A 13,944-nucleotide genomic window follows, 5' to 3' on the forward strand; every position below is an offset into this window, starting at 1 on the left:
CAGTTCATTTCACTAGCACAGTTATTCAATTTTTAAAAATACTGCTTAATTTTGCATACATTCCATAGCTGCCCACTTACTGAACAGGTAATCAGCATATTTCTCATTAGCTCTACAGACAAAACGCGCCGGAGAGTGGGGGGGAAGTATGTTCAGAAAAAGAGATCTTTAGCAAGAACGAGATCTTTTTGAAATCCCAAGAATTAGCTTAAAACAAAAATCAGTAACCTAAATCCTTCATAAGTTGGGAAAATAAGTGACCAAAAAATGTAAGAATTGGGAACATGGTGAGAATACTTAAAGGAAACACATAGGTGATATTGGGTGAGGTAATTTTTTAGAGTTATTTGGATAAGCCGCATAGAGTTATTTGGATAAGAAGCCCTGCTTCTTAGCTCCACTGAAACGTTGAGAAGAGTAACACAAATATTTAATGAGCAAGAACTCTGAAATGCAAGATCTCCCATTCCTCAGCATAAAGCTGGTATTTCAAAGTTTTCCCCAAATAATGAAAAACTACTGTATATATGTATATATATACATATATATATAAAACAAGAAAGTTAACAGCAGATGCGTCAGGACATCTAGAATATCACAGGACAACTGGCATGAAGGAAATCAAGCATGAAGTCCTTGTCTAATATGAAGCAAGCCTAGAAATACTTTACTGGATGACCAGCTAGTCTGGTGTCCCATTTATATCCTGGACTTAAGAAGCTTTCCTGACAGAATACTACTGCAAAAGTAGATACCCCAACCTGGTTCAACCAGTTGGAATTTTCCCAATAGAAATGGACAATCAAAAAATTTTCCAGCTGGCACTAAAATCACAGCTATTTACCGGAGACAGGCTCTGTATATTAGAAATTTTCCTTGCTAATGATTCAGTCATCTGATGAATCCTAAGGCTGAAACAGGCTTACAGATGTAAAAAACATCACCATTTCCCTTTCTGAGGAAATCCATACTCTAAAACAGACAGGGAACCATAGCCTGTGCTGTACAGTAGTTCTTTCCTCACCTGACTGACCTTCTGTGGAGCCTGCTTCCTCATTCATGTATTGAGCTACCTTGCATGTCCAACTGACAAAAGTTGTTAAATCCTTCCAGTATGGGTTTCTCTCAAAAGCAAACAAAATTTCTTCAAGTGTACTATTAATTCTGAAATGACACAGAAAACAAGGTTACCATGGTTAAACCAGTGATTTCTTTCGAAGTAAATTACCTTGTGAACACATGCAGTTTCTCTGTAAATCTTTAGCTAAATTCTATTGCTAATTTATGCTTAGAGTGCCATTGATATACAGAAGAACTGAGGCAGGCAGGCTAATTGCAGAGTCCTTTGCTAAAGAAACAGTGGCATAGTTATTACATCACTGTAAGCATAACTAGACTTTACTACACAGGTCTGTGAACATTAAAAAAAGATAAATCTAAAAAGCCTTTTAAGAAACTTCCAAAAAAATGCTCTGATTCAAAAAGTAGCATTTTGAAATTGAAAAAAATTACTGAGAAATGCTTTCTCTTGTCCTGAAATACACCTCTGCATTAAAGAAAACGATTGCTTTCTCCCTGAAAAAAAAAAATCAAACAAAAAAACAACAAAACACCTCATATAAACACAGCACTGAGCTTTTCTTGCTCTCCAATGTTACCTAAACACAAGCCTCTATTCCTAAGGGCATTTGAGTTCTATCAGGTTTTTTGATGCTCAAAAAGGAGGAGATGTTAAACTAGTCCTCCTGGTTATTTCATAACCATTTACATACACCAAGGGAGGGAAGGCAATCAACCATAGACCAACAGCAAAAGGGCCAGGAAAAATGACATAAATTTTCTAATGTTCAAAATGTTATTAATATCTGTGGATTTAATCCCTACTGCCAACGCAGCTTGTGTAATTTCTGACAGATTCTTGAATGCTTAGACCTAATAGTTTTACTGCTTTAATAGCCAATGCTTCTGTCCATACACCTAAGTTTCTCATACACCTAAGTAATGTAGTTATCTTCTACACATGCTTAAATTGTGACCTAGGACATCTGTCCAGCATAAATGCAATTTCAATTAAACGCATTATGCTCATGCTTTACATTGCCAAGCAAGAATAACAAAATCCTATCCTATTTTAAAGCACTTTATCAATAAAGGAATTTGTCTCTAATATACTCTGATTTAACATTATTAAAGCTTGAAATCAGTAGAATTACTGAGTCATTGCAAATTACAATCAACTTAATAGAAAGATGGCAAAATAGAGAAACAGTGATCAGTTGATGTGTTCAGAAAGCAATCTGAGGCTGCAATACCCCTCCTAGTGCACTTCCTAGCTACCCTCTCTTTAATGTTTTCCTGTGTCTCCCAGGAGTCTTCCAGATCCAAGTTTCCAAGCATCCTGAGAAGCACAGTACCAGAGAGGTATAGGTATGTACCAGGAAGCAGGCTGAAAAGTAGCAGAAAATGCTTGGGTGTGAGAAGATAAAAAGGGAGAATAGACTTTTAGAATCCTAGATACCTGCCTATCCTCAGCCTGTTTCCACCCCTATGCTCCCAAATACCACTACTACTAAAAAAAAAATTAAAAAATCACCCTCTACCTTCCTGTTTGTGCTTATAAAAAATTGTTAACACTAGGTGGTAATCAAAAGAAAAAGCAGGGTACTAGTCAGGATCCTTATGTATTAGAAGGCATACAAGATACATACAGTGAAAAGAGCAGCTGTTCCTGACAAGAACTGAAATGGACACCCTCCTCAGATGGTGCCTCTGTGTTCAGCAATTGATTATTTTCACAGTAATAAGCATAATTTTCAGTTAGCTTCTCTTCTATTTCTTGCCATCCCAAATAACCATCCATTATGGAATCTGGCAGGCTCTGTTGTCCCTGAGTTACTTTTTGCAGAAGCAGGACCTTTCACAAGAAAGAAAGCAATATTTGAAACCAGTAAAAGGGAAACTCACCTGAGACTTTGACCCTGCTTTTTAGATTTGTAATATTGATTATATTAAAAACCAACATAAAATGGATTAAATAAGCAGTCTTTCAAACCTTCTCAATTATTATTTTTTTTTTGAAGCCACAGCTACTTAACATGTCTAGAATGTCATAGCTACTCAAGAAACTCCGCAGGACCACTTGTCCCTCGCTGCCAAGCACATTATAATCAGTTTATTTAAATAATTATTTGCTACCCATCCACTTATTAACAGCAAATACTAAGTAGTAAGCTACAACCCCTGCTAATTTATTTTGTTTTGTAATAGTAATATAATTAAGGCACTGAAAGCTTTCAACATGAAAAAAAAAAAACCAAAAAAACCCAACAAAAAACCCCAAACCAGAAATACTTACAGATTCCTTTAGTGACTGGACCTGGGTACTTAGCCTGAAAGCCACCTCTGAGCCATTGCCAGGGCACATGTGTATTGCTAAAATGTCAATGTTGTCTGAGCTCTGTGGAAGTCTCAGGGTCTTCTCAAACATTGTAAGCATGTCGTTGCATATATAGGAAGCATTACTCATAAACATCTAAAATTTAATGAATATACGGTCACTTTAAAAATGAACTTGGTGTGAAGGAACAGATTTTATTCACTCTCCATGTTAATTCTCACAATGAAATGTCAAAAGGCAAAAAAGTACAGAGTAAAGTTGGACCAAAACGCTGCTGAATAGCAAGTGAAATATTCAGCACATACTTTTTATCGCCTCAAAATAAGCCTTTGCAGCTTTATGCAAATTAATATACAAACATTAAATAACAACATACCTGTTTTAGCTCCACAAAGAGCTTTCTGATGTCTAGATGAACGAATCCATCTCTTTGGGCAAAGGGAATCAGTTTTTCCAGGCTATGCAAAGCTTCTGTAAGACATTTCCCCACACACCCCACATAAAGAAAATATTTAACCTACAGAGTAATTCAGAGACAGTATATTAGGAATCATCCTTCTAGGAAGGAAAATTGTGCATGACATGGTTTAAAAATACAGCAGTTACAGAGGCACGAAGGTTCCACTTTGGTTTAGATGTCAACTCTGCCCAAAGCACTCCATCATTTTGCACAAAATATGCACACAGTTGCACTCTGCACTTCTAAGGAGCAAAGACTACTTCCCCCCTGCACCACCACTAAGAAAGTTTGATCAAGACAAGGCAGAAAGAAGAGACCAGTCTTCTTACACCAGCAAAAGCATGACGCTATTCCCTTTCAGTTATATCAGAATAGCTCCAATTACTTCAGTGAGCTTTCATGATTTTCAGGAAAAGGAAATGAGGTCCTGTGCGGGCTTCTAGCTATTGAATGCTGTAAATAAACTTGGATTCTTTCCATATATAACTATTGATTTAGCCAGAAAATTCTTCTGAAATATGGAAAGAACTAATTCCTCAGGCTCCCAAGCAAAACTAATCTCCCCCTTCTCAAAAAAAAAAAGGCAACCACAGAAATGTTACCAGGTCATGTTAGGAAGCTGCCAAACCCAGCAGCCCTACAGAGGTGAGGCTGCAATAGCTCCATGCCCCCAGGTCCAACCAGCAGCAAGTCTGGACAGGTAGGCACACAAACTAACACATAAACAGTAAATGAACATGGCTGGCCACACAGATCACCTCGAACCAACGCACACAAACAGCACCAACAGCTTCACCCTGTTCACCTCCCTGGTTGGTCAACATGGTGGTCTGTTAGAGGGAATACAGTGTACACACAGTGTGGATCCACCACAGCAGCTGGGCTCAAATATACAGTCTGCCCAGCAGCTGCCCCTGGATCCCAGTCTCCCTCCCCATTGTTGGCACCTGGGCATACGAGCCCTTGAGGCTGCAGCCCTGCTCCAGTTTCTGATACAGATGAGCTTGCTCACACACAGAGTGGATCCCTGCAATAACTGCTCTCGGATACACAGGCCATCTAGCAGCTAGTCCTGGTCCCTCAGGTGCTTCACACATATGAGGTACACAAACAGATCTCTGAGTCAATCCTCAGACCCATGGTCTCTCTGGTGTTTGCCTAAACCCCCTGGTCCCTCTCATAGCTGACGACTCCTCACTATCAAAGAAGTGCACACCTCCGCAGCCCCCAGGTCACCTCACCCACCCTTCAGCCAGCCCAGCCTGCTATTCACTAGCAGCCACATACTGATATGCCCACCCTCACTCTAGTTTCTGGCACCACAGACACACAGGTCCCACCCCATTTGCTGGCACTTGATTTCACTCACTCCAGTTCTTCCAGGTGTTCCTATGGGCCCCTATACATCCCACGGTCTGACCTCAGTTGCTTCACACAGACCCACATACATACACACAGAATAGAGTCCTCACCCAGGGAAAGAGTTAGGAATTAAGTTTTAACAAGAAGGCAGGACAGCTTGCAGTGGTCAGGTGCAGGGCATGGCCAGGCAAACATATTAACCAAGCAGCCTGTTTATATGTGAGCAGCCCCTTTCATCACCTTGTTTCTATTTTCCTGTACTTGTTCCTCTCAAACCACCTAGATCACTTCCACTCCACCACTTTGGTTCCTCTTCCAAACCTCCCATACTAAGTGTGGTACAGTCCCAAACACTCTTTCCATGCTTCCCATGAGTCCCATACCCCTAGACAGTAAACCCCTCCGTCTGAAAAGTGACCCAGCCTTGTGACATGGTACTGTTTGGGAATCTCTCACTTGCCATTGTTCCTGTATGTTCCTTTGTGTGGGTGAATATGAGTATTTTACCACATAAACTGGCAGGGAAGATGCCCAGCTGTAATAAGTCAGTCTAACTCCACCACCATGAAGAAAGGAATAGTATATAGGCAAAATTGTGTAGCAGGCTTCAAAATCAACCCATCCTAAAAACAAGACTGCAGAAACTATCCTGAAGTTCCAGGGGTGTCTTGCAGGTTTTGGTGCAAGTACATCAGGATTCAATAATACAACTAGTGGTAGCAATTCCGTGCAGCCATGGGCTATGAAACAAAACCCACAAGACAAAAATGACACCTTTTGGTCCAATGACCTTAACATGGAAGATAAACAATCAAATTTCATATTAAATATCTTAAAAGTGCATCTTTGGAAAATTATGTTGAAGGAGTACTTGTTTTCTCAAGAGATCTGCTCCCTGCTGTGCACTCAGTCCTTATTCATTTTTAGAGGCTAAAGAGAATTTACAGTTTAGTTCAGTTAGCTGATACAACTAAAGGTTGTGTTGGATTCTATAATTTTTTTGCCTATCAACAAGAGAACTGCTCACTAAATTCCCAGAGTGATCAGCTATAAAGCCATTAAAGGCAAGGAGCATACATATGTCATACAACATAACCCAAGGAAAGTGGGCTTTACTGTCATCACCGATGCTGTAATGTGACCCGCACAATCTTTACCCCTAGCAACGATGCACAGGACTAAAATACACAAAACTTGCACCACAGTCTGTGTCAGTTTCCAACAGTGATCTTCAAACAAGAAGGTTTTATTTGCAATCTGAAGACATCTGAGCTAGAAATCAAGAACAAAATTGCACAATTTCAGTGGCATCTTGGACAAAATTTGTACTTTTAATATATTTTCTTCTTTAGTGTAAAGCCATATAAAGTAATTCAAGACTATCAATGTCCCCAAAAAGACCAAAATGTTTTTCACACGCCTAATTACAACTAATACAAGTGTTCTTTCTATATATGCCCACATTATAATATTGCGGGTCTCCACTACAAGATTTCACAGGAAGATAACTTGTCGTGTCCCCTGGTGTCGTGTGTGTCCCCCCCTTTTTTTTTTATTCTAGATGTGTGTGGACCTTGTAATATGATTGCTTTGCTGACCAGCTCCTGGGTACAATGGTGCTGGCATCACACAATCTGAGTCCTAGCACAATATGTAATGCTATAAATATATTCCAAACCTGAAAGTCATGATTGCTGAACCGACATATTTACAAGAACTTTATGGGAGCCACTTCATCTTGTTCAGTCAAACAGCTGAAAACAGATCCAGTTCTCCAGCTCTTTGTAAAATACACCTCCACTTGCCCCAAGTTCTTCAGTACTGTCCCCTGTCTTCTAGGAATGGCATCTTCCGCTTCCTTCACCATCAGACTAGCTTTGTGTCCAAAAGCATAGAGAGAAAAGAAACCTGCCTCTGTGCTTCACAGCCCTCAGTTAAACCCTTACTTTGCAATCAGAAAAGCCGTATGTCCAACTCAACATTTTGCTTCACTTGCAATGACCAGCCAGAAAAGTCAAGATGCATCTAAATCTAAAACTAAGACTTTTTGTTCACATATGCATGACTGATGGTGTGAGAAACTTCTCAGGCATTGATAATTTTAATTTTTATTAAGCAGGCTCTTTTTCTTGAGTTAGATCTTTAAACAACAGCCACAGAATCATACAACATCAGATAACATGCCTAAGGAAATAGTTTTTTCCTGATATGAGAAGTGAAAACAGGTATTATGTCGTGTTCTACTGTCACTACGAGAAGCAAAATTTTAGGAATTTAAAAGCTGCTGTAGATATCTAAGCGTGACATGTATTAAAGCCCAAATGCCTTCCTTGAGATAGGAATGTTATCCATTTCCCATGTTATTCCGTGGAAGCCATTTGAGTGCCAGTAATGAATAACCACCATGCACAGCTTTACCTTCAGTGAAGTATAAATACTGCGCTATTACATTCCTTATAGCTCCATCTACCAGAAGCAATCTCTTTGTAACAGGCCATTGAGGTACATCATGAAGTACAGACTGCATTCTCTCCAGATGCATGATTCTGCAATCAAAAGAGATAGAGCACAGAAACATCGTGTACTACAAACAAAAAGGTAAAGTTGATGACAAATTGAGGCTTTTTTGTTGTGCAGTCACTATATCATCTACTTTGCAGTTTCTTACAACAACAGCAGTATAGTAGTTTCCTTTTTAAAAAAAGGAACTGAATTCCAAAATGTACTCTAAATTATTGAACAATTTGACTGCAGTCTCTTAACAGTGGATAATGGATTGTATCTTTCAGATTTATCCTCAGATGTTGATTTGTATAGTGTGGATCATATCTCCTCCAATGAAGGAGAGTTTTTGATATGAACAAGTAGAGCCATTACAAGCAATGCCAAATTGAGACCAACATTATAACTCCCAGAAGCAATGCAAGTCATCCGATGTGCAGTTAGAAAGAGGGAAGTATCAATCAGTTCCTGTGCACTGCCACGGACTTCATGAGGCTCTGCCAACTCATACAAACATTAACTCCCTGTACCTACAACTTTCAAGTCCTGTGTAGAACCTTCCAGTTCATTTTTAATGAGTCCTTTTGGTTTTTTTATACATGGGGAAACAGAGATCTTAAAACACTTTACTTTGCAAAAATCACCCAGAACAGTTGTCTTGATTTTATTTTAAAACATATGCTTTGAATCAGAATACCTGAAATTAAAACACAGTCAATCTTTACAAACTTGTCCTGAAATGAGAATTGAAGTAATTTCCAAAGTTGCAACAAAATAGATTTCTACTAGATCAGTGACCAACTGCTAAAAGAATAACTATACTGTACAGGGAGATTGAGACTGCTTCATTCTGAACAAGTGCAGAATGTATGGCTATATCTTCATATAAACTGCTTACGTTTGCATTAAGCGATAAGCCAAATGGGCAACTTGAAATTCTAAGAAATTTTCAATTACAGAATGAAAAATAAAAACACAAGAGACAAAAATCAGAAATCAGTTAAAGGTAATGTGAAAAATAAATGTACAAGCTGATCCGAACTTTGTAAGACAACTTGCAGAAAGGTAAGTGTAGCTTACAGATCGTGAGATGCAGTATATCCTTCAGAAAAGTAAGCATCCGACTTCTCATTCCATTGCTGGATCAGGGTATTTATCTCCAAAAAAAGTTTCTTGGCTTGCCCATCATCTAGAAACTGAGACATTAAGTCAGCTATGATTCTTTCAAATTCCAAAAGGACTTTCTGAGAGAGCCTGCTGCTGCTGAACCATTGCTCAAATACCTGGCAGATTGAATGCAAAACAGAAAGCACCTTTTTAGAGAATCATTATTTATTCAATATACAGAATTTTAATGTCTTTAAAAAAAAAAAAATGACAGCAAAATTTCTCCCTAACAATGTGTCTAGACTCTGAAATGACTGGCCTTACAAGAGCTGATTTTCAATATTTTGGACTAACTTGCAAGTTGCAACATAACATGCCATATGATACAGAGAGCTAATGTCCTGTGCTGTGCTGTCCTTGCCCAAAGACCCAGGAATGGTAAAAAGATGGCCTAAGACTGAAACCAGCCAAAAGCAGACCTCCTCCACAGTCAATTACTTTGGCTTGCTTTCCCTTACAGGACTTCTGCCTACACTACCAACATAATGAAAGGCAGCAGCCTCAACATTTTTGGGGTCCCATTACACAAAAAGATGGAGAAGGAGCCCGTATGCTTCTATTGTGTAGACCAGAATAAGGGATACAGAGGCCTGGCCAAACCTATTGCTGTCCTTTCCAAGAACATTACATTTTTATTTTTTTTTAATGCCAAGTGGTTCTAACATTTTTTACTGTTAAGAGATACCCTGTTCACCAAGGGAATTCCCAGTGGTCAGCAGTACTTCAAGTTGCCATTATAAGGGTGTCAGGTCTTGTGGAAAGTTTTAAAATCATGGCTGAAGTTATTACTGGATTTTCCTACAGCTACAATAAAATCAGTGCATTCATTTTGGCAATCACATTAAATTATTACTTCAAGCCATCATACATCAGTGAAACCTTTATCAAGATAGAAATCAAAGGCTACATTTCTGAGGAAATACACGATAAGCTTTACATGCTTTCTTTAGATGATATTACAAACATCTCCAGAGAAGCTCAATGCACAACTGATTTTTTTTTTTTTAATGGGAAAAAAACCCTCACCAACCATATTTCAGTGGAAAAACAAACACCAGCATTAGGGCAGCTAGGAAAGTGTTTTCCTTCAGAAACACCTGAATGGTTTATCCTTTTCTCCATGCAACTACACATATGTCATCATAGAGACTGCATGCCAAGCTCTTCTTCCAGAGCAGAAATTTAAGATACTGTGCTGGAGTTTTACTGTCATCATTTCAACATGCTTCAACCACTATTGCCAAAGATAGTGGAGGGGAATTAAAAATAAAAAAATTATACAATATATCAGTGGAGGCCTGTAGTCTGCTTTCAGTTTTGCCCAAAATTCAGGCTCAGACGGGGACAGTAAATAAATAGGTCTTCCTTCTGTCAGGCCTCTGCAATGCACTATATTTGACTATATTCCCTATTAGATTTCAAACCTGTATTTGAGTTAATGAGAAAATCTGATGAAGTGGACATGTGGTGATAGATTATACTTCTACTGTAACAATTCTTTAAAAGGATTACTTTGTCTTATTAGCAAGATGAAAAAAAATCACAACAATAATATTTAATAGACAACTCAGATCTTTTAACTGAGTTACTGTTGACAGTCTACATGCAAACATTACGAATTTAATCTATTAACTTATTAAAGTGTACCTGTGCATAAAGTCTGAGCTTGCTGACAGCACGAACAAGATACAATTTGGCCTCATGCCATGCAGAAATACAGTCCTCTTCATTATTCTCTTTGTTTGCTTCATCTTCTATCACAGTGGATAGAGCAGAGCACACAAACTGCTCCAGTGTCTCTCCTGTGGGAATCTGGCAGGGACATAAGAAATTAATGAGTATCTCAAAAGAGCTGTTGAGTGTTATCTCTGCTATCAACTTACTTATCTGGTGAAAAAAAAAGTATCACATAGCTTCCTTTGGTGAGAACAAAACCCATTTAATCCAGCCTTATATTCTGAGTGCTTCTTCAAAGAACTCCACGTGCAGAGTGCTGTCTGTTTAAAATACCAGTGGCCCCATTAGGGTGCTCAAACAGCAGGCAGAATGATGAGGCTTGTATATGCAAGGAATTTTCACCATGTGTCTGCACCAGTGTTGCTACTTCTATAGTCATTTGCATGCTGATGCTGAACTAACTTGACAATGATACAATGCACCCACACTAGAATAAATATATCAAAGCAACTTCACAAGTATAAAAAATACTGATGTAAAAAGTATTCAGTAGAATGATACATTTCAACCAAGGATTACATGCAGACTAGTTTTAAATTGAAGTTGGCAGGTTTCATCAGTGTGGCCATAACACCAGATTTTTTTCCTCATACCCCGACTTCCAAATTCCATGTTGAAAAATTTATTATTCCAAATCATACAAATATTAAAGCATACAAAAATAATTCAGCATATTTTAATTCTCCCTATTAATATCTTTCTGAGACCCTTTACATCTTAACTCCTTTCAATTGTGACTAGAAAATTTAAGCAGATGTTTTAACACCAAACAAGCAGGGACACTACATACAGAATTGAAGTGCTCAGAACAGGTATTGTCCAGGCTTTCATATTTCCTTTCATACCTTTTAATGGTCTCCAGTGCCTTAACACAAGCACACAATATCAAGATATTAAACAGCTAACAAGTGAGTTCCCTGGGATTACATAGCCAACCATAGCTACCAGGCTGCAATCAAATTCAGTTCAGTTGATCAAACTGGCCATCACTGATCTTTCATTAAAATGCTTCAACTTTTGAGTCAAGGGTTTTTTTATAATTTATCTCTTTGTGTAAATCAGCTATTTTCATTACAAGCTTTTCTGGAGTACAACTTTAGACTGTAGCTGTCAAAGAACAAACATATTTCAGATAAATACCAACATGTTCTATTCAAAAACTGTGGACTTCAGTAGAAATGTGGAAGACGTTTCAAGTTTTCTGCAGTTCAAAGCAGATCATCCTAACAGATCACTTTCGTCTAGAAGACAGGTTAGAAAGCGCTCTCTGAGAAAAGAGATTTCCTTCAAAATTTGACACATCACTGGTATATTTGAATAGCTCCACTGAGACAATTCATCAGTCAAGTATATTCATATCAAGACTGCACTGCTGAGAAGAAAGAACTCTTGATGTGTTTTAATTTATGGACAGAAGAGACAAGCATTCTTTGTCCAACATACCAGATGAAAAATGTTACCTGCCAAATTAATCCAGGCAGCTTCAAATCTAGGACTTAGTTTAAAAACTTAGCGGAGAAAACACCAGAATTCTCTACAGGACCGGATAATAAGCTCAAGACTTTGCCATGCTCAATGGTGACTTCAGAGCAGCATAAATTCACTAATGTACACAGCAAGACCTATCAGGATCTTCATGTGCAGAAATTTCAGCTGAAGCTAAATACATTTATTTTGATGGGAATGAATCCAGAATATTGTAGCCTTGTAGCTGTTTCACAAATCTAAACTGTAACTGAAGCTTTCATAAGACATAAAAACATCCCTTGAGGATATAAGTCAAAACAAAGATAAAAGGAGGATGCTGAAATTTTCAAGTGATTTACCTTTGTTAATTGTGCTGTATAACTTAGCAGCTTCTCAACATGAAGATCATCAAAACCAAACCTGGATTTGAGTTCTGCTCTCACAGCATGTGGATTCCACAAGGCATCCCTGAGAGAAAGATTATACTGAAAACCTGAAAGAAAGAAAAACTTCTGTTTATATCACCCCTGCATTTTGTTCATTCTGTTTCTTGATGATTCATACTTGGTGAGAAACAAGTACCATGTTTCTAGTTTTTTTGGGGTGTGGGAACACCTGTGTACCTAAACACCAATTTCACTAAGATAAAATCCATGATTGCAATAGTAGTATGGCAAGGTCATAACAAAGGTGAGATTCCCCTGCAGAGCCATTGCCAGCAGGGTGGCATTCTGAACTGTGTGTCTAATTCTGCATGTAGACAGCAAATATGTGTGTATGGGCTGGATATGAATCATTGCTGAGAGGGAGAACACCAGGAGAATACCAGAAGACCCAGGGAATTCAAGTCCAGCTTCTGTGTAAGGGCTCCAACACACACCTTTGTACCACTTCAGTCTTCATTTTGACAGGTGAAATGGGATTTAGACTGCATATAATTCTTAGCCTGACCTTCCGTGCAGAGCAGACAGCTGCACCTAGAATCTAATCATGTGCCACCAGACAGTTTGCCAATGAAACATGTTCCTGACCTTTTCTTGAGGAGTTGTCCTGGGGCCAGCCTACTTTCTCCAATTAAACTCATCTCCCATACTCAAGTAGCAGATGGGGAAACATAGCCCTTCAGCAGAATTTACGATAACAGAAGAAAGAAGCTTGAAGGAAAACAGCCATAATGCTTACCAAGTATATCCAAAACAAGAGGCTATACTTCTATAAAATGGAAGAAATTGTCCTTTGTAGTGATTTAGTCTCTCCAAAATTCACCACTGAAAGATCACTCTAAACTCTCTATATTAGACCAACATGCTTTGCTTATCAAAGTTTCTGATGAAATTTAGTTATTAGCATTTAAAAAAATCAGGTTTAAAGTTTTAAGCTAAACCTAAAAACATTAAAAAAAAAAATCAGTAAAGAAATAGGTTAGCACTACAGCAATTTATGTCAACTCTTAGAGCTTTTACATTAGGAATTTGGCAGAAGCTCAGTTACTGCTATCACATATTCCCAGCATGCCTACAAAGTACTTCAAAGAAAGCCTGAAGCAAATTCTTTACCTTCTAAGCTACTATCCTGTACCAATGCAGCAGTTAGATTCAGTGCTTTTTTCACCACTTCATAGAAATTTTGGCCCAATGGCATCATAGCTAAATCCTTCAATGATGGTAAGGTACTGAAAGTGAAACATAAGCCAAAAATCAAGCTTCCTATACACCCAGAAAAACTGAAAGGGCCTGGTGGAAAAAGATGACATTCAAGCAATTGCACATTAAAATAGTTGGTTATATTGTTGAAAAATTAACATTTTTTCAAATTAGACTTTTCATGAAAAAAACCACAAGTTGAGATTTTA

General features: G+C 38.2%; 1 protein-coding gene across 1 annotated transcript in view; it reads right to left on the reverse strand.

Annotated features, from left to right (window-relative positions):
* The window catches only part of ABCA13 (ATP binding cassette subfamily A member 13), a 211,693-nt gene that overhangs the window by 173,797 nt on the left and 23,952 nt on the right, over positions 1-13,944 (reverse strand). The window contains exons 7-15 of the mRNA XM_056331501.1: positions 13,649-13,764; positions 12,452-12,585; positions 10,536-10,700; positions 8,802-9,004; positions 7,638-7,765; positions 3,774-3,868; positions 3,356-3,532; positions 2,709-2,914; positions 1,025-1,164 (exon numbers count right to left, since the gene is read on the reverse strand). Of these exons, the coding sequence (XP_056187476.1) occupies positions 1,025-1,164; positions 2,709-2,914; positions 3,356-3,532; positions 3,774-3,868; positions 7,638-7,765; positions 8,802-9,004; positions 10,536-10,700; positions 12,452-12,585; positions 13,649-13,764 (1,364 nt within the window). The remainder of the gene's footprint in view (positions 1-1,024; positions 1,165-2,708; positions 2,915-3,355; positions 3,533-3,773; positions 3,869-7,637; positions 7,766-8,801; positions 9,005-10,535; positions 10,701-12,451; positions 12,586-13,648; positions 13,765-13,944) is intronic.

This window comes from Falco biarmicus, chromosome 3 (assembly GCF_023638135.1).
Source record: "Falco biarmicus isolate bFalBia1 chromosome 3, bFalBia1.pri, whole genome shotgun sequence".
Taxonomy (NCBI): Eukaryota; Metazoa; Chordata; class Aves; order Falconiformes; family Falconidae; genus Falco; species Falco biarmicus.